The 17,650-nt window shown below is 38.2% G+C and overlaps 1 protein-coding gene across 1 annotated transcript in view; it reads left to right on the top strand.

Moving 5' to 3' along the window:
- AXDND1 (axonemal dynein light chain domain containing 1) overlaps positions 1 to 17,650 on the top strand; it is a gene marked incomplete at its 5' end in the record, with an annotated part of 43,488 nt that overhangs the window by 12,846 nt on the left and 12,992 nt on the right. The window contains 8 exons of the mRNA XM_081325530.1: positions 6,249 to 6,350; positions 7,468 to 7,634; positions 9,741 to 9,819; positions 10,431 to 10,665; positions 11,537 to 11,753; positions 14,392 to 14,485; positions 15,400 to 15,608; positions 16,290 to 16,386. Of these exons, the coding sequence (XP_081181656.1) occupies positions 6,249 to 6,350; positions 7,468 to 7,634; positions 9,741 to 9,819; positions 10,431 to 10,665; positions 11,537 to 11,753; positions 14,392 to 14,485; positions 15,400 to 15,608; positions 16,290 to 16,386 (1,200 nt within the window). The remainder of the gene's footprint in view (positions 1 to 6,248; positions 6,351 to 7,467; positions 7,635 to 9,740; positions 9,820 to 10,430; positions 10,666 to 11,536; positions 11,754 to 14,391; positions 14,486 to 15,399; positions 15,609 to 16,289; positions 16,387 to 17,650) is intronic.

The raw sequence follows: 17,650 nt of genomic DNA, 5'->3' as shown, positions 1-17,650 counted from the left end.
TGTGACATGTATTTTGACCTGAGGCTGGGTGTGCCCTTTGGCATCTGTGGGTTAATCCTATTATGTCCTGTCTTAGAGTTTGGGTGGGGTATGTAGATTTCAGGTATCTTTGTCTTCCTAGGCTTCTAGCTGGGGGCCTCCAACCTTCCTGGATTTATATCTGCATTTCTACAGAGCTGGTTTCTGCTTGGGGGAGGGAGACTCGGGGCTATTAAGAAAACTGGGCATGCTTTTCTGCCTCTTTAAGATCCTTTGAGGAAATGACTTCCGGTGGCTGCGCGGCGCCGGAGACAGCCTTCCTGGGCTGCCCGCGGCTCAGCTGAGTGATTTTCGCCCGAAACAGCGCTGATCAGCTGTTCGGGCGAATTTGAAGCCCCCTCCTCGGGAGAAGAGGAGGGGGTGAGGCCCCAGGTAGGGGTTGAGTTCTCCGGGGCCGCCTGAGCTTAAAGCTTGGGCGGCTGAAGGATCGAACTCCCCCGTAGCCTGGGTGGCTCCCAGCTGGTCAGCGTCTCTGCTCCGGACTTCATGGAGCAGAGCCAGGCGTCTGCGACCACCCCTGCCTGAAGGAAGGACTATGGAATAAAAGGAGCAGGCAGAGCGGTACAAGAGGAAAAGGTGAAGAGGATTATTATATTCTACTCTCTAGCTTGATGGACTTTTTAAACTTAAAGTGAAAGTGCGTCACAAGTGAAAATGATGGCGGCTAAACCTCCCTCAAAAACTCTTCGGAGTGCTGGAACTTCTCCGGTACAACAATCATCATTGCAGGCGTTGCACCTTTCTGATGTATTGACATCGAAGGATTTACAAGATGCTCTTGAAAAACATGCCCAGGTAATTCTGGAATCAATGGGTGATAAATTTGCACAGATGGAGGCGAAATTGGAGAAATTGGAGGAGAGAATGGAAGAGAGGATGGAACAGAAGTTCAGGGTGATGAAGGTAGACATTTTGTCCTCAGTGTATAAAGTGGCTGAATGTGTGGAAGAATTGGAGGAAAAAGTGGAAGATTTGACTCAAAAGAATGCCATATTAGAAGCAAAAGTACTGGAGAATGAAGATTTAAGAGACAAAATGGACAGAGAATTGAGTCTTGCTCAATATTACCAGATGCAGTTTGCTGTTAGAATTAGAGGTTTAAAAGAGAATATTAAGGAAGATCTAAAGCAGCTGATTTCTGAGGCTCTGGAAGTGGTATTGAATCAGCCAGCATCTGAAATAAAGGGAGGCATGGATAAAGTGTTTCGTGTGAATTCATGGATTGCAAGACAGAGAAAGCTGCCTAGAGATGTGGTGGTTTATTTTACTAAGAGGGAAATTAGAGATGAAGTTATACAAGTTGCCTATGATTCTAAAGTGGTGATTGCTGATCAAGAAGTTTTGGTTTTAAAAGAAATTCCTCCAAAGATTTTAAGGAGAAGGAAGGATTTCATATTCCTCGTGCAAGAGCTCAAGCAACGAGATATAAGGTTCAGATGGGAGATTCCAGTTGGGTTGATGGTGATGTATGAAGGTAAAAGGTACCGTCTGATTACTGTGATGCAGGCGCGAGATTTTTATAATAACGTTTTAAAAGCAACCTCATTATCACTTCTGGAAGCTGCAAAGGGATCTGGAGAAGGAGAACATCAAGAGACTGAGGATGGACAGATAGAGGAGAATGGTGCTGGAGGAGATCAAGCTACAATTTCTTTGGATGATCCTGGAGAGCGGAGGGTGACGCGTGCTGCTTTAAAACGATCAAAAAGAAAATAATAAAAGAGCAAGACCAGCAGAAGTCTATGGAACTTCCACAACGAACATCTAGGAAGTTATCGCAATGGACACGTGGGAAAAGATTTGGGTTAGGAACGTAAAGAGAGAACTTTTATAAAATGCTTTATAGATGGCATTTAGATCCTAAAAAGTTTGCAAGTATGTATCCGGACTATCAGCCAAAATGTTGGAGATGTGGAGATCAAGGCTTTTTGGATAAAAATTTGGTGGAATATGTAGAAGATTTTTAAGCAAAGGATAAAGTTTTGTTCGCAAATTTTTTGTTTTTGTTTTTGTTTTCTTTGTTGGGGATAATTGCGGACGTTACGGTTGTGGACACTAATTATGTGAAATTTAATTACGGCAGCAAGACTTTTGATAGCTCAGTAATGGAAGAAAGAGGAACTGCCGATTATAGGAGAGTGACTTCAAAGATTTTTGACCTGGCAGAGATGGTGTAGATTTTGGCCTAAGATTTTTCGCAAGAACGTTATATTATGGAATGGAGAAAATGGATTTATAGGGTTAAGAAGTTTCATGTAGCATTTGAATAAGTCTTCTTTCTTTTCTTCTTCTTTTTTCCTATTTTTGTTTTTCTATATATATTTAATATATATATATATATATATATTATCCTATATAAGCTAGAGAGTGATGGATTTTAGAGTTTATGGATCTTAGTATATGGTTGTTTATGATTGTTTTTTTTTATATACCTTGTACTTAGCTCTGGGAAGTTGGGGGGGGAGGGGGGGAGGGGGGAGAGGTAGGGGGGAGGGAGAAGGGAGGGGGAGGGGGGATTTTTAAAGGAAAAATTGTATGTTAAAACTTTTTAATTAAAAAAAAAAGATCCTTTGAGGAAATATATAGTTTTCTGCCCTTTAAAATTTCCTTCTCTGGGGGGATGACTTCCCACAGATGGAAGGAATCACATTTGCTTTGGAGCAAACAGAGTTCCCCCCCCCCCATTTAGTTAGCCTTTTCTTGTGGCTTGAAATGCAATGTGTCTGTGATGGTATCTTTTACTTCTGGGGATTTTGAAAGAATGGCATAGGTAGACAGTTGATGGTTTAATTGGTTGGTTACGTTGAATAGGTTTTTGTCCCACTCTAGAAAGCTATATCCTTTCTTGCCTCAAATGCTTTCATAACAGAACAGTTAACTTTGCTGACTGCAGAACTCATGTGATGGTTTAAGTGGCAGAAACCGCAGAAGAGTTCAGTATTTTTCCTTTCTTTTCTTATCATTTGAGTCTGTAGCCAAACTATACAGTATATGTGACAATTACCCAATATTTGGATAGTATTAGATATTTTGTAACCACTTCTCCTATCCCTAATTTTTTGATCTGTAGCATAAGACATGATAGAACAAACACATGGGGATTGACATATATTAATCTGTAAATAATGAGAACAGGCAAAGAACATATGTTTCCCCTCAGAGTCCCTCTGTGAGGGAGATAGGCAGTGCTTAAATATGACAAATAAATTACTTTGGAGCTGAGTTTGAAAAATAATATGGTGTAATTTGTGAGATGAGAAAGATAGTTAATCCCAAATGAAATAACATGGCTTCAAAAGGCATCTCAGTCATTTCAGGGGGCTAGATAAACAGGTCTGTTGCCTCAGGCAGCTAGTATCCAATTCAGAGCGAAGAAGAATACTTTTTTGGATGCATGTACGTTGGTTCTTTCTGAGTATTTAATTTTTTTATAAGTTTATCAAAATGTAAAATACAAACAAAAATGAAAATAATTTCAAAGTAAGGGAGAAAAAAGGGAAGAAAAAAGTGTAGAGGAAAATGAAAGAAAAGCAATGACTTTCTACTCTTTTTAGTGCAGTAAAACAAGGTAATAACATACTACCTCAACTTTTTGCTTTTACATACTAGTCATTTCTGCAACAACAAAGCTATCATCAGCAAAATCCAACTTCAAAATTTCCTTTTTTCCCCACTTCAAGCCACCAAGTCCAGAAGCGATTTCCAAGTAGAAACAATGTTAGCTGAATTCTTTTCTTTAATTAAAGCAGTCAGTTTAGCCATCTCTGCTAATTCCATCAGCTTTTGCAGCCAGTCATCCACTGTGTGAATTAAAGCATCTTTCCATTTTGTGCATTTCTTGCTGCTGTGTGTTGGTTTTTTCCAAGAAAAGGACAACTGTCACAAAGTGAAAATTGACTGAAAGGTATCAGAGTAGAGTGGGTTCTGGAACTAAAGAGATATGAATGGACTTGCTAGCCATTCTGTTCAAAGATCCTTTGCCTTTCCGTCTGGCATGAAGGACAACTGAATAAACCAGTTAAGGTTGGAGGAAAGCAGTAGATTATTTGACTGAAACCCGAATTCCAAGTCTGAACGGATTTTCATTTAGCCACATTAGAGCAGATGGCTTGAGCTTGCACCATTCTGAAGGCGGGCCTTCATGACATTATGCTCCCAACCTGTTTCTCTGTAGTTGTGGCACATTGCAGATAGCATTAATGCAATATATGCAGCTCTTTTATGACTCATGGACCTCAACTCCCAGAATTCCTGAGCCAGCTTGGCTGGCTCAGGAATTCTGGGAGTTGAAGTCCATGAGTCATAAAAGAGCCGAGGTTGCCTACCCCTGTACTAGGGAAAGGAAAGAAGGGAAACATTGTATTATTTGATTTACAGGTCAGCCTTCACATCTGAGATTCCAATACCATTCATGGAGAGATCTTGGAAGAAAGATACATTCTAGTCCTTTTGTCATTTCACCTTCAGTCTTTCACGAATGTTACTGTGATGAAATTTTATGATTGGTGTTAGCTAAATGATTAGTTCAATGATTGGTTTATTGTATAGAAAAGAGTCAGCCTGAAATACTGACATAAACATATTGAAGAGAAAGTGGACTCTAGACAAAACTGTGCAAGTCCAAAAACGTGTTGAGATTATATCATTTGAATAAAATAATGTCTCACTGAGAGGAACTTTTTCATTGTTGTCACTGCAGCCAAAAGTAATGCAAACAGCTACTGAATCTCAAGGTGCTTTTCCTGGCTGTCATCATTCCTAATAGCAATCTTGAATCCTGCAGATAGAAGAGAGAACAGAAATAATTTTAAAATGTTGGCTAAAAATTGGTTGCAGCAGATAGGATATTCCTGTACAAAGTGACAGAATGCCATTGCAAAGAGAGTAGATGCACTTTATGGTTCTTTAACTAAGAAATTTGTTGCCAAACTTTATTGCTACCAACCTACTTTTTGGAAAGCTTAAAGTGCAATAGACAGCATCACCATCAGATGGATTTTTAACTGGCTAACAAATCACACTCAAAGAGTAGTTCTTAATGGTACTATGTCTACATGGAGGGAAGTAAGCAGTGGGGTACCACAAGGTTCTGTCCTAGGCCCAGTACTCTTCAACATCTTCATAAATGACCTAGATGAGGGAATAGAAGGGGAACTCAACAAATTTGCAGATGACAGGAATAGCCAATACCCTAGGCTCAACATCCAGAGGGATCTTGACAGACTTGAACACTGGGTCCTATCTAACAAAATGAAATTAAACGTAGAAAAAGGTAAAGTCTTACACTTAGGCAAGAAAAACCAAAAGTACACATAGATTGGGTGAAACCAGGCTTAATAGCAGCAACTGTGAGAGGGATCTTGAAGTTTTAGTGGACAATCAATTAAATATGAGCCAACAGTGTGCGGCAGCAGCTGAAAAATCCAATGCAATCCTAAATTGCTTTAACAGAGGGATTCAATGAGGATAATGTGAGGTACTAATACCACTCTATAAAGCCTTAGTAAGACCACACCTAGAATACTGCAACAAATTTGTTGCAACAAAGATGTTGAGACTCTAGAAAAAGTGCAGAGAAGAGTAACAAAGATAATTAGGGAACTGGAGGCTAAAATATATGAAGAACGGTTACAGGAAATGGACATGGCTAGTCTAGTGAAGAGAAGGACAAGGGAGACATGATAGCAGTGTTCCAATATTTGAGGGGCTGTCACAGAGAGGAGGGGGTCAACCTATTTTCCAAAGCACTTGAAGGCCAGACGAGGAATAATGGATGGAAACTGATCAAGGAGAGATTCAACCTAGAACTAAGGAGAAATTTTCTGACAGTGAGAACAACCAACCAATGGAACAGACTGCCTTCAGATGTTGTTGGTGCTTCATCACTGGAGGCTTTCAAGAAGAGACTGGACTGCCACCTGTCAGAAATGGTGTAGGGACTCCTGTTGGGTAGGGGGTTGGACTAGATGACCTACAAGGTCCCTTCCTATTCTGTTATTCTATTCTAAAACTGATCTGATTCAGTTAATCTATGATAATTGAGTAAGCACTATAAATATGCTATTTAACTAAGTTGCTGTCTTCGGCATACCTGCTTGGAATGTCCCTTTTGAACTTCTGATCAAAAAAACATGCTGTTGACTATGTAGGTATAATATCATCTTCATCTAATTTTTCTCCTTCCAATCTCTTATAATATGTATTTTCAGGTAGTTGAAAAAAACAAGCTGATACTGGCTCGGAGAATGTATGACAGTGAAAAGGCTTGGATCAAAGGGATGAGGCACTTCATAATGCTATTGGCATCACAGGTACAGCCACTTGAGGATGTATTATCCATTAATGGGGGAAATGATGTAACTTATGATGAATCAAATATAATTAAGGTTCATGAATAAAGTCTCTGTTTGTTAGCTTCCTTGCCTACACTCAGTTTCCTGATTAGAGCAGCATACACATCTGAATAAGATTTACATCAAGTTGCATATTGGTTTTTGCATACAGGATAAGCTTTTTGACAGCTCCATATGTGGTATACCCTCTACTCTCTGTTAGTCAGGAATATCCCCATTTATTTACTGTAAAATGCCATTTGATGAGATCGGGATAGTGAACTGATGGTATCAGCTTTAAGAAGTGATATTGTGCTTATGCTCTCCAATCTATATAGCTTATTATACTAGAAGAAAATGGTACTGTATATTCAGCACCTTTCGTAGTACAGTATTAACTGATGAAAATTCAAACATTAGAAAGGGGAAAGCAATTTGCACTTTTGTCTCTCTGATACCAAAAAATAACTAAATTTGATAAAACCACATCAAATTATCTGCATTGTAAGCCAATCGAGCTACATCACTTCTAGCATAATTATCAGAGTAGATAAATGAATCAAATATTATTTAAGGGTTAAATAATAAGTATCAGTAAGTATAAAGTGCTACTGTGACTTGTATACATCTAGTATCTAATATCTGTAGACTAGAAAGTGTTTCAGTTGCTGGGTAGTCCAATTAATATTGTTTCTTAACTCTCTCATTTTATTTTGTTCAAGCAACCTTTTTCTTGAATATGTCACCTCACATACATTGCATAGATAAATTACATAATAAAATGGCAAAATAGCTAGAAATGGAAGACTGATGATAATGATTGTTTGTCCATATTTGAGCTATTATGAGCCAAAATTCTGTCCAATTTACTCCCGGATCATAGTGGGATGAACTGTGAGATTATGAAGATTTTGAAGTGACTTTTGAGTTGAGTGACAAAATCAAATCAAATCAATAATACATAAATAAATAATCTGTTCACAATGTAGTTGTAAATCATAAAAATGGCTTTTTAAATGATTGCTTTGACATTTATGGCTTAATAATATGATTTTCTCATGATACTCTTTCTCTTCTTTTCTTCCAACATACTTAGGATTCTATTGATCTTTCTAATCTACAGCGTTGGACACAGGAATTCCGGGAGCTTTTGAGAGATATTGATGTACAGGTGGAGCAGGTTGAAGAAACTACAAAAGAAAGGGCAAGAAGTATTCAGAATGGTTTGGCGGGTTGGCTCAATTACTTCCAAAAACATGTTCTGTGAGTTTGATCAATGTTTCTTTCATTCTTTACTTTATGGCCTGACAATTATAATTCCAATCTTTAAGAAGGGAAAGAGAGATGAGAGATCAGCCTGTTCAACATAATCAGCAAACCTCATGCTAAGAACTTCCACAATAAACTTAAGGATTGGCAGGATCGGGGAAATATGATAGTAGAAGAGCAGATTGGTTTTAGAGAAAGTGGGGACAGGTGCAGTAGACCAAACATCAATGATGGTTCTACTGCACTTGTTCAAAAAAAATTCAACCAACAATGTGTTATCATTTCATGCTGCCTTCATGGATCTTAAAGCAACTTTGGATTCTGCATCCAGGATCAAATTATGGTAGAAGCAGAAAGCCCTATCAGTTGACCATAGGCTTTTCCATTGATGCCCTGCACGCCAATACCACTCTTAAAGTCAAGTGCAATACGCAAAGGTTTCTCTCAAAGCCATTTAAAACTGAAAAGGAGGTAAAACAGGGATTTATTTCCCCTCCTTCTCTTCAATGCTTATATCAATGTTATGGTGAGATGTCCTAAACAGACATGTCAAACTCGCGACGTCACGTGACATCATGCAATGTATCAGGACGGTTTTGCCATTGCCGGCAATGGGGTGGGTGCGGCTTCCACGTGACGCATCCGGCCCATGGGCCAGCAGTTTGGCATCCCTATCCTAAACAATCAAAATTTCATTCTCTCTGAACTAGGGGATCTCTGCACTGTCCTGATGTTCTGTATAGACAATGCTGAGCTCTTTCCAGAACACCAATAAGCCTTAAAAGAGCTCTGTGAATGTTGATCCATTACTGCCAAAAACCAAGATTATGGCTTTTGCCAAAAAGGCTGAAGTTCCATATTTATTAATGGAAGCATTAATGGCCTTAAAATAGAACAAGCTTTAAATATTTAAAAAGGTGCCTGCCGTATACATTGTGTGACTCACAGAGGTTACAACAGCAAAGTATTAAAAACTAAATTGTAACAAAATCCATACAATAAAGTAATAGTATGAATAATTAAAGTAAATGACAAGAACCATTGCAAATACCCAGTGGCATTAACCCGACACTGAGCAATGTTAACTTTAGAAAGCCCTATGTATTAATTCTGTCCTGACTGCTGTACCAAAGAATATGAGAATTGGTGTCAGACCAATTGGGAGAAATTATTTCAAAACATGGAGGGCACTCCCTCTAAAAAATATTACTTTCAGGAACCGATGGACAGGCTATTTTTGCCTGGAAAAGACATTTCTGCATAAGCCAAGATGTGTAGATGTCTATCAACTAAAGTTTCTAAGAGTTTTGAAGTTAACACCATGTGGAGCACATTGTAATATTCTGTCCAAATAATGCTAAAACTGTGAGTTATTCCTAATAGGGCCTCCTTCTCCAGATATGAAAATGCTTCCTGTTCATCAAATGTGTGTACGTGTGAATGATGCAGGTGTAAGAGAGATTAGGGTAGTTCTAGACATGAACACTGTTTACATAAAACCCAAAGGAATTTGAATTGAAGGTGTTGATGAAATTTGTCCGCCTTTATGTTAGAACTTTTAAGATGTATGGACTTCAAGTCCCAGAATTCTGTCAGCTTTGCTTTGCTGACTGGAAAATTCTGAAAGTTGAAGTCCATACCTCTTAACATTGCCAAAGTTGAGAAACCTGAACTATAAACTACCAAATGCACTTTAGCCAGAATTTTGGGTGATACTAACTTGCATGTCCGGCAATCCCAGAAAATCAGGATACAGTTAGAAATTGCAATTGCCACTGGTAACTAGGTCATTAAATGAAGTGGTTACTAAGTGAAACTGCTACTGTACTTATGATCTTACTTCAGCTTTGCTTTGCTTAGAGACCTATGAAGATTGTAAATGCAAGGATTGGTCACAAAGTAACATCACCATTGTAACTGCAAATGGTCACTAAATGAGGAATATGTGTAGTTAAATAAACCATGATTCAGTTAACTACTGTGAAGTGAGCAATGTAAATACAATGCAGACTGCATGACACACATAAAGGTTTAGATACATTTCAGAGTGATTTGTATTTTTGGCTACACATTTCCAACTTTCTATTCTTGCTTTTCCAGTGGAAAAGGAACTTACAGTTTTGAAAAGGGAGCTATTTTGCTAGAACAAATCCTTGTGGATCTCAAGGTTTGGGAAAAGGTAAGGATCTTCTTCCTTCATGTATTTAATTATAGGTTTCCCCTTAAGCAGGACTGCAATAAATAGAATCCCATTTATTAAAACTATTCCCATTAATTTCTTACAGTGCAAGGGGTCCTTCCGCAATGAGCTGCAGTGAGTCTGGGTAGTGAGGACAATCTCTGGGATTGAACTAAAAATGAGTTATTGTATTTTCATTTGTCAGGTCTCACAGCCCTTCAACTTTTCTCTACTTTTCCACCCCTGGGGTTGTTTTATTTTAGCTATCAATAAGGGAAGGTTGCATTTTAATGAGGATTAGGTATCTGGCAGATATTGGGTGCCTCCTACAACAAAAGAGGAAAATACTTGTCTAATTAGAGTAAGAGCAGAAAGTTCTGTATCTCACAATTTGCAAAGAGTAAGTAGGAAAAGTGAGCTTGTGTAAGCAGCTATGAATTTAAAAAATGTAGTTCAATCACAGGACAACCATAGAGTTAAAAGTGTACCATATGATAGCTAATACTAAGCTATCCTAAGGTTATCAATTCAGGGAAGGAGAAAGCTGTAGTATCTTTTTTTTTATGAAAAATCTTTCAGGCAACAAACACATTTATTGCTTTTTCTTTCAGATATTAAATGATGAATTGACTCAGTATGGGGGTGATATGCTTCTTTTGAGACAAGAGCCCCTCAAGACAGCAACCAAATTGCAGAAGCAGTGGGTTGATCTGGGGGTTGCTTTGCATGGCCGTCACAAAGATCTCCATGGCAGGAGGCCAGTTGAGTCAAAAATGCTGGAAGAAATCAATAAAAACTGCCAACGTCTCAATGAACAGTACTGTACAAGAATTAATGGGGAAAATGGTAAGAAATGGTCAGTATTTTTTAAAAGACTTTTTCAGACCTCGATACATTGTGCAGATGAGGATTTATTTAAAATTAAATCTAAAGATCAATATACAGCACAATTGACATGTAAAACCTTTTGAGTGAAACAAACCCAAAGCCATATAAATAAATAATAAAAAAAACATTTGTGGCAATAGATGTTGGTAGCAGGTCTTTATGGAACACAAAGGTTGGATTGTTGGTTCCTATTCACTTGCTTGTTTGAAAAATATCCTCCAGGAAAAGCTAATTATTGATAAGAGTGTGTTGTTTCATGCCTTTTTGTCATTTGCTTGATTCATCCAAAAGAATATAACTAACTATAAAACTGAAGTTTAAAAATATGATACACTTTATGAATCTGGCTGCTACGAGAGACAAAATATATTTAACCCAGGACTTGGGTTTGGCTAGTCTAAAGAAAAGAAGAAATAGGGGAGAGATGATAGCAGTATTCCAGTACTTGAGGGGCTGCCACAAAGAAGAGGGGGTCACGTTATTCTCCAAAGCACCAGAGGGAAGGACGAGAAACAATGGTTGGAAACTGATCAAAGAGAGAAGCAACCTGAAATTAAGGAGAAACTTCCTGACAGTGAGGACAATTAACCAGGGAAATAGCTTGCCTCCAGAAATCGTGGGCACTCCATCTCTGGAGACTTTTAAGAAGAGACTAGACAGTCACTTGTCTGAGATAATATAAGTTCTCCTGCTTGAGCAGGGGGCTGGACTAGAAGACCTCCAAGGTCTTCTAGTCCATTCTATTATATTCTAAAATATTTTAGGAGGTAATTGCCTCTGTCCTGCTGCATTTCTTTATAGAGGTAAAGATATAATTTCTTTTCTACAGGATCTGCCAAAATCGTAATAACTTTAGTGAACAGTTTGGAAGAATGGACATTCAAATTGTTATCCAGCAAGCAGAAGAAAGGATTGTATGAAGCTGACTGGTTAATTTTTTTCCAAGCTGTTTCTAATTGGCAGGTCCAGTTGGAAGATCTGCTGAAAATTACTGGTACTTCTGAGACTCTTCAAGAACAAAAGCTTAGGACATTTGCACCTTGCCAGTAAGCTACCATAACTTTTAGAGTTGTTTGTTTTTCTTCTCTTAGAGCATTTTTGTGACTGGCTGAATGTATTATTTTGATGAGTAACCTCATGAATTGTATATTTTGATACACATTTTATATGTTGTTTCTGTGAATTTTATGCACTACACTACATAAAACTCTGAAAATTTTATGCACTATGCTGCATAAGAAGAGCTGTGATGGTGCAGTGATTAGAATGCAGTATTGCAGGCTAATTCTGCTGACTGCCAGAGGTTAATTTACACTGGCTCAAGGTTGACTCAGCCTTCCATCCTTCCAAGGTCAGTAAAATGAGGACCCAGATTGTTGGGGGCAATATGCTGACTCTGTAAACCTCTTAGAGAAGACTGTAAAGCGGTATATAAGTCTAAGTGCTATTGCTATTTTCCTACACATAAGAAATAATAAAGACTTAATGCTTCGATTATTACAATATATTTTTTGTCAAGCAACTCTTGAAAATGTTCCAGAAATTGCAGCTGAAGTGTAATGGAAATATAAGCGATAAGCAGCAAATGCTGTTTTTAATGCTATGATACCTCTTTACTGAAATAGCAGCACTAGTTACTGGCTTCTTTCTGGGCCCAGTTCAAGGTGGTCATTATGGTATATAATGCCTTTCATGACTTAACCTCAGTGTCAGAATCCAATTATATCACATTTCATAAATGTATGGTTAGAATACTGGGCCTATCTTAGGGATTCTGCCATCTCTCCGAGGGGGGGGGGAGAGGATGTTTATCCAGATGGCTGTAGGCTGTTTTCAAAGACCAGGAAAGCTTTTGATCTGGGGGGAACAGAGGGGGAGAGAGAGATCTGGTTCGCATCTCCATTTGAAACTGAAAGGAAGAAGACAATAAACGCAAGAAGTTTTCCCTTTCCCACGAAAGGGCCTGACACCTAAGTAACTGACCAAATGGACTGGTGGGGGGGTTTGAAACGGGAATGCTTTATATAGTATTGAAATGTAACTCAATGTCAGATCCCGTCTTGTATTGCCACAACCGATCTCATCCTAGTAAACTTTTCCTTTTGGACAAACTTGGATCCAGGAGTTCTTATTTCCTAAGATGTGGATTGGGGTGGGTCTGAGTCCTTCAGGAGAAGGGCGGTATACAAATTTAATAAAAGTAAAGTAAAGTAAAAGTAAAGTGGGTCCTGACACTCAGATTACTTTCCAGCTTCCACTCTCATAGACTCAACCACACCCATACATCCATACCCTTAGAGAGCTTTTAAGCAGGACACCTTTTACGAATCAGTTCATAGATACTTTAATTTCAATAGATAATTTTTGTTGTTCCATAGTGGGACTACACTATAGGTACTACGCTATTGCTATCCGAGCTAAGGATCTCCGTCCTTTCTTGTTACCGTTTAAAACTCTCTTCTGTCCAGAATGTGAAAGAATAAATACACGTCAAGGAAGCCCTCAGAATTTGGGGCTATCTGAACTGAGTCTTCATCAAATCCACAAAAAGATCTAGCAGGAGCTCCTTCATGACAGACAAAGAAGAGAATAATGAACGGAGCAACATTGTCATTCCATATCTTGCAGGAATATCTGAAAAGCTCAGGAGGATTTCCAACCAACTCAACCTGCGTGCACACTTAAAGCCCAGGAGTACGTTAAGACCGAAGCTTTTCCACCCCAAGGACAAAACATCCAGACACAAACAGAGCAATGTGGTATATGCAGTGCAATGCAGCAAGACATCTGCAGACCTGTACCTTGGGGAAAACAAAACAACCACTTCACAAATGCATGGTACAACACAGGAAAACCAAGTCATCAGGACAGGATTCAGCAGTCCATTTTGTATCTGGAAGAGAAGAGTCATTCATTTGAAGACAGCAAAATTCACATTCTGGAAAAGAGAGGACCACTGGTTTGAAAAGGGGCCAAAGAGACCCTCTATATTAAAACTGAACAGCCCTCTCTCAACACAAAGGGAGTGAGTGGTACAACACTTCCTATCTCCTGTTTACAATGTAGTCCTTTCAGCAGTCCTAAGTAGATTCCACACCCATTTACACTCATTCAGGTAATCCTGCAGATACAGATAAACCTCCAAGTGCCCTCAATCATCCTCAGAGAGCTAATGACCTGATGACCGCAAAGAATATAAATCCATCCATTCCCCACCATTCAGTCATAACTGAAGAAGCTTCTTGGATGGGAAGCAAAATGTTTTCCAAAAAAAAACACCAACCAAACAAGAAAGCCCAGTTGGAAAAAGCACCTTTGGGACAAGAATAATGATAATAGGCATATTAGCAGTACAATTATTTGTGAAGTCAGCAGTTGTCTTGCTGCAATTTTATGGTAAAGAAGTAATTCAGATAAATTAGCATTGATAGCAAAGGAAAGATTATTGTCAAGCTCGCTCCTTTTCCATCCTTCTGCTCTCCAAATTGGATTTTACATATATTTGTTCCTTGGAGATTATAACTTCAGTTTAAAGCGTGGGTGGTATTTTCTGCTTGGCACAGAATTAGGGGTGGTGGTGGTTTAGCCCACTTTGAATATTATTTTTGAAGATAGAAATATTTGGACTAAAAAGTGAAAGCTGACCTGATATCTTAATTTGGTATCTCACTTGCTTCCATTAAGGGTGACACCTGCCGATGTCTTCAAGAAGATTCAGAATTGGCTCCTGACAACTACTAATAGTTCTAAAAGAGAAAATGCTCAGCTTTCTCTGGAGGTATGCCTGTTTATCAGGGGAAATGTTAACAACTGCCTATTCTTATTTCTCCCTTTGTCTCTTCCTGCCTGTCACTGCGTGTTTTCTTAGTTTTTAGTTTTTAGTTTTGCCAGCTTCGCTCATTTCTAATTGTACATCTCTTTCTGCTCTGCACCTGTGTTATTATCTTATCATGTAACCATAGTGAATCCAGCTATGTCCAGCTATGTTATGGTTTCAGACTGTTTAATGACTGTTTCTCATTAAAAGTTTTACATAGAATATGCCTTGGATTTCCTTTCTTTGATATTCACCATGCAAATAAACCACGGTCCATCCTCCTCTGGTCGGAATGTTAATTGTTCCGCAACACTGCCATCCTGATGGATGCTGAGGCTGTTGACCTCTGTTTCCCCTCCTTCTCTTCCTATGTTTCTTGCCTATTGTGGTGGTATGAGATGATTGGCTCTCCAAGGAGACTGGCATTGAAATTGGGTGACCAAAGAGCATGTGTTGGGTGGGCATGTCTTCAGTGGGTGGCTTATAGCAGCAGGGCACATCCTGCCCTGCCCCCAAAATTGCTTCAAAGCACTTTGGGATGGACTGAATATTTAGCACAGCTTGTGCGGGCAGTATTAGTAAAAGCTTCTGAAATGGAACATGGGAAAGCAGGCAGAGGCTGCCTTTATAAAGCCTCAGATTAGGGTCAAAAGTTAATAGTTAATAACTTTGCATCAGACGAAAAAGGACATGTGAGTTAGCTGTGTCTATATTTTGCCTTGCTTATATGATCGTTAACCTCCACTACCCCCAGGGTTCATTGATAGGAAGTAAATCAGTGGGAATTATTCACATGTAGATGAGCATGCCGGCCTGGTGACACTGTCACTAAATGTTTGTGTAACTTGAATCCTCATCAATTTATACTTTTGCAGTTGACTGATTTCCACAATGTTCTGAGCAAATGGATGGTCAACCTGCTGATGCACATGGTGCCAGAGCACACCTGTTCTGATACTATCCCTTTGAGTGACATTGAAGTATCAATGCAAGCAGAACGCAAGATGCTGAATATTTTGAAGCTTGAAAAAGAAGTAATGGGTCTGGTTGCTCAGATGAGCCAGTTTTCCTCTTATCTAGTCAGGTACTATAAATTCTCCTCAGATTTATAGCATCTACTTCCATGAAGGAATAGCAGTATGAGGCCTGTGATAGATATACAGTAAGTGTGTGCTACACTTCTTGCTATCTTTGGCAATAGTAGTACCTGCCTCTCAAATCTGCCAGAGGATGAGTGCAGCTACATTATATTTTGTATAGATCAGGAGCCAGCAGTCTTTTTGTAATTTTTTTAAAATTACATTTACAATGATCAAATTTCAGGATCTTTAGTTAGGAATGAGTGGTGGTACTTTTAATATTAACCCATGTATTAGGCAAATTGTATTAGTGGTGTAACAAAATTGTTTCATTTTGTGCTGAAGGTTGATGGGAAATTTTGCTTCTATGCTCAATTTTAGAGATCATAAATGCACAGCCACAGTTTCCTATAGTTCATAGGACCTTTTCTGGCTCTCATTTATTGCACCATCACTTCCTACCTTAAGAGTTGAGACCCAGTATAGCTAAAAGAAATCCTATTTGAATTCCATTTTTTGAATTACGCAAGATGGAAATTTTTCTTGTGCAGAACTTTCAGAGCCTTAATTTAGTTCAATATCCTGATCCCTGGATCTAGACTAATTAGATTCTTCCTTAATTAGTGTGGTATTTTTATGGTGATTTAAAACACTCTTATAAGTTAGGTAATGTTATCCATTTCTAGTTGCTGCAAAGAAATGGTTTCAGTTACAACTCGTAAGAAACTGGCTACTTCTGACCCTGATGCAGAATATGAATTGCAACAGTTAGAGAAGATCAAGGTAAAAACAACAACAACTATGCTGTGTTTCCTTGGTTCAGTCCTATCCTTGATCTCCATGAATTTTTTAGTCCTAGAGTTCTGTATGGTTTCTCTTATATTTGTGCTCTCCATTTTAGAAGAGATCATTAGTTCATATCTAGAAGTCTTAAGAATATTTATTTAAGTCTTGGGCCTTGGTGGAGCAGTGGGCTAATGCCTCCTTAAGTAACACCAGCTGCCTGCAATTAGTGAAGGTTCGAGTCCCACCAGGCTCAAGGTTGACTCAGCCTTCCATCCTTCCGAGGTAGGTAAAATGAGGACCCAGATTGTTGGGGGCAATAAGCTGACTTTGTAATAATGCCGCTTGGGGTGTGTGTGAAAGCCCTAATAAGCAGGCATATACATAGAATGGAGGCTACTGCTAAGCTTGTAAGCCGCCCTGAGTCTTCGGAGAAGGGCGGGATATAAATGGAATTAAAAAAAATTTAAAAAATTTTTCAATAATTTTACTGAGAATTATATCAAACAAGTAGAATTAATGCAACCCATTACAAAAATATATTGAAATAAAAATGATGAAAAATTGTTATTTTTAACGTATTTAAAAATATAAAATTAAGAAGTGCAGATAAAAAGAAAAAGCAAAGGGAAAAAGGAAGAAAACAGAAAAAGAAAATAATTCAGTTCACTCTTTTGATTTATTTCTGTACTGTATATCTTTTTAAAAATTTAAACCACCTTCCAATTGTATTTTTAAATCCAGTATTTCCATCTCTTTCTTGTGGGTTGTAGTTTTTAAATCTGCCATAAAGTTGATTTCACTTTAATTCAATGGGGTTTATTCCTCTTCAATAGTACCTTCTGATCCCATTATAGTCCTAAATAACTGGAAAATCTGTTGGATCCCAAAATCAAATATCTGGTGCCATTATAGTGTCCAACCTTGAATTTTTTTTCAGTCAGAATGTAAAGAAAAGATTTTTTCCCCGTAAAAAAGGATCATTTAAATTCATTTCAAAGTCTTTCTTTAATTTAAACTCATTTGAATCCTTTCATTTAATTTTTTTCCAAAATCAGCACTATAATCTCCCTTTTGCTATATATTGATAAAAAAGAAAATTCATATAAAACTTCAACCACGTAACTTCCTTTTAAAAGGATTGAAGAGAAATTCACCCACTGAGTATCAAACCTGCAGTTCTGAAGGTTTTTCAGCCTTTAATTAATCTTTGATTAAATCAATCTTTTTCAATCCTTAACAAACTACAAAGTAATTAAACTAT

The sequence above is a fragment of the Vipera berus genome (assembly GCF_964194415.1).
Source record: "Vipera berus genome assembly, chromosome: 3".
In the NCBI taxonomy this organism is placed as follows: Eukaryota; Metazoa; Chordata; class Lepidosauria; order Squamata; family Viperidae; genus Vipera; species Vipera berus.
The sequence above is the reverse complement of the archived record's forward strand: the minus strand, read 5'-3'. Positions and strand labels throughout refer to the sequence as shown.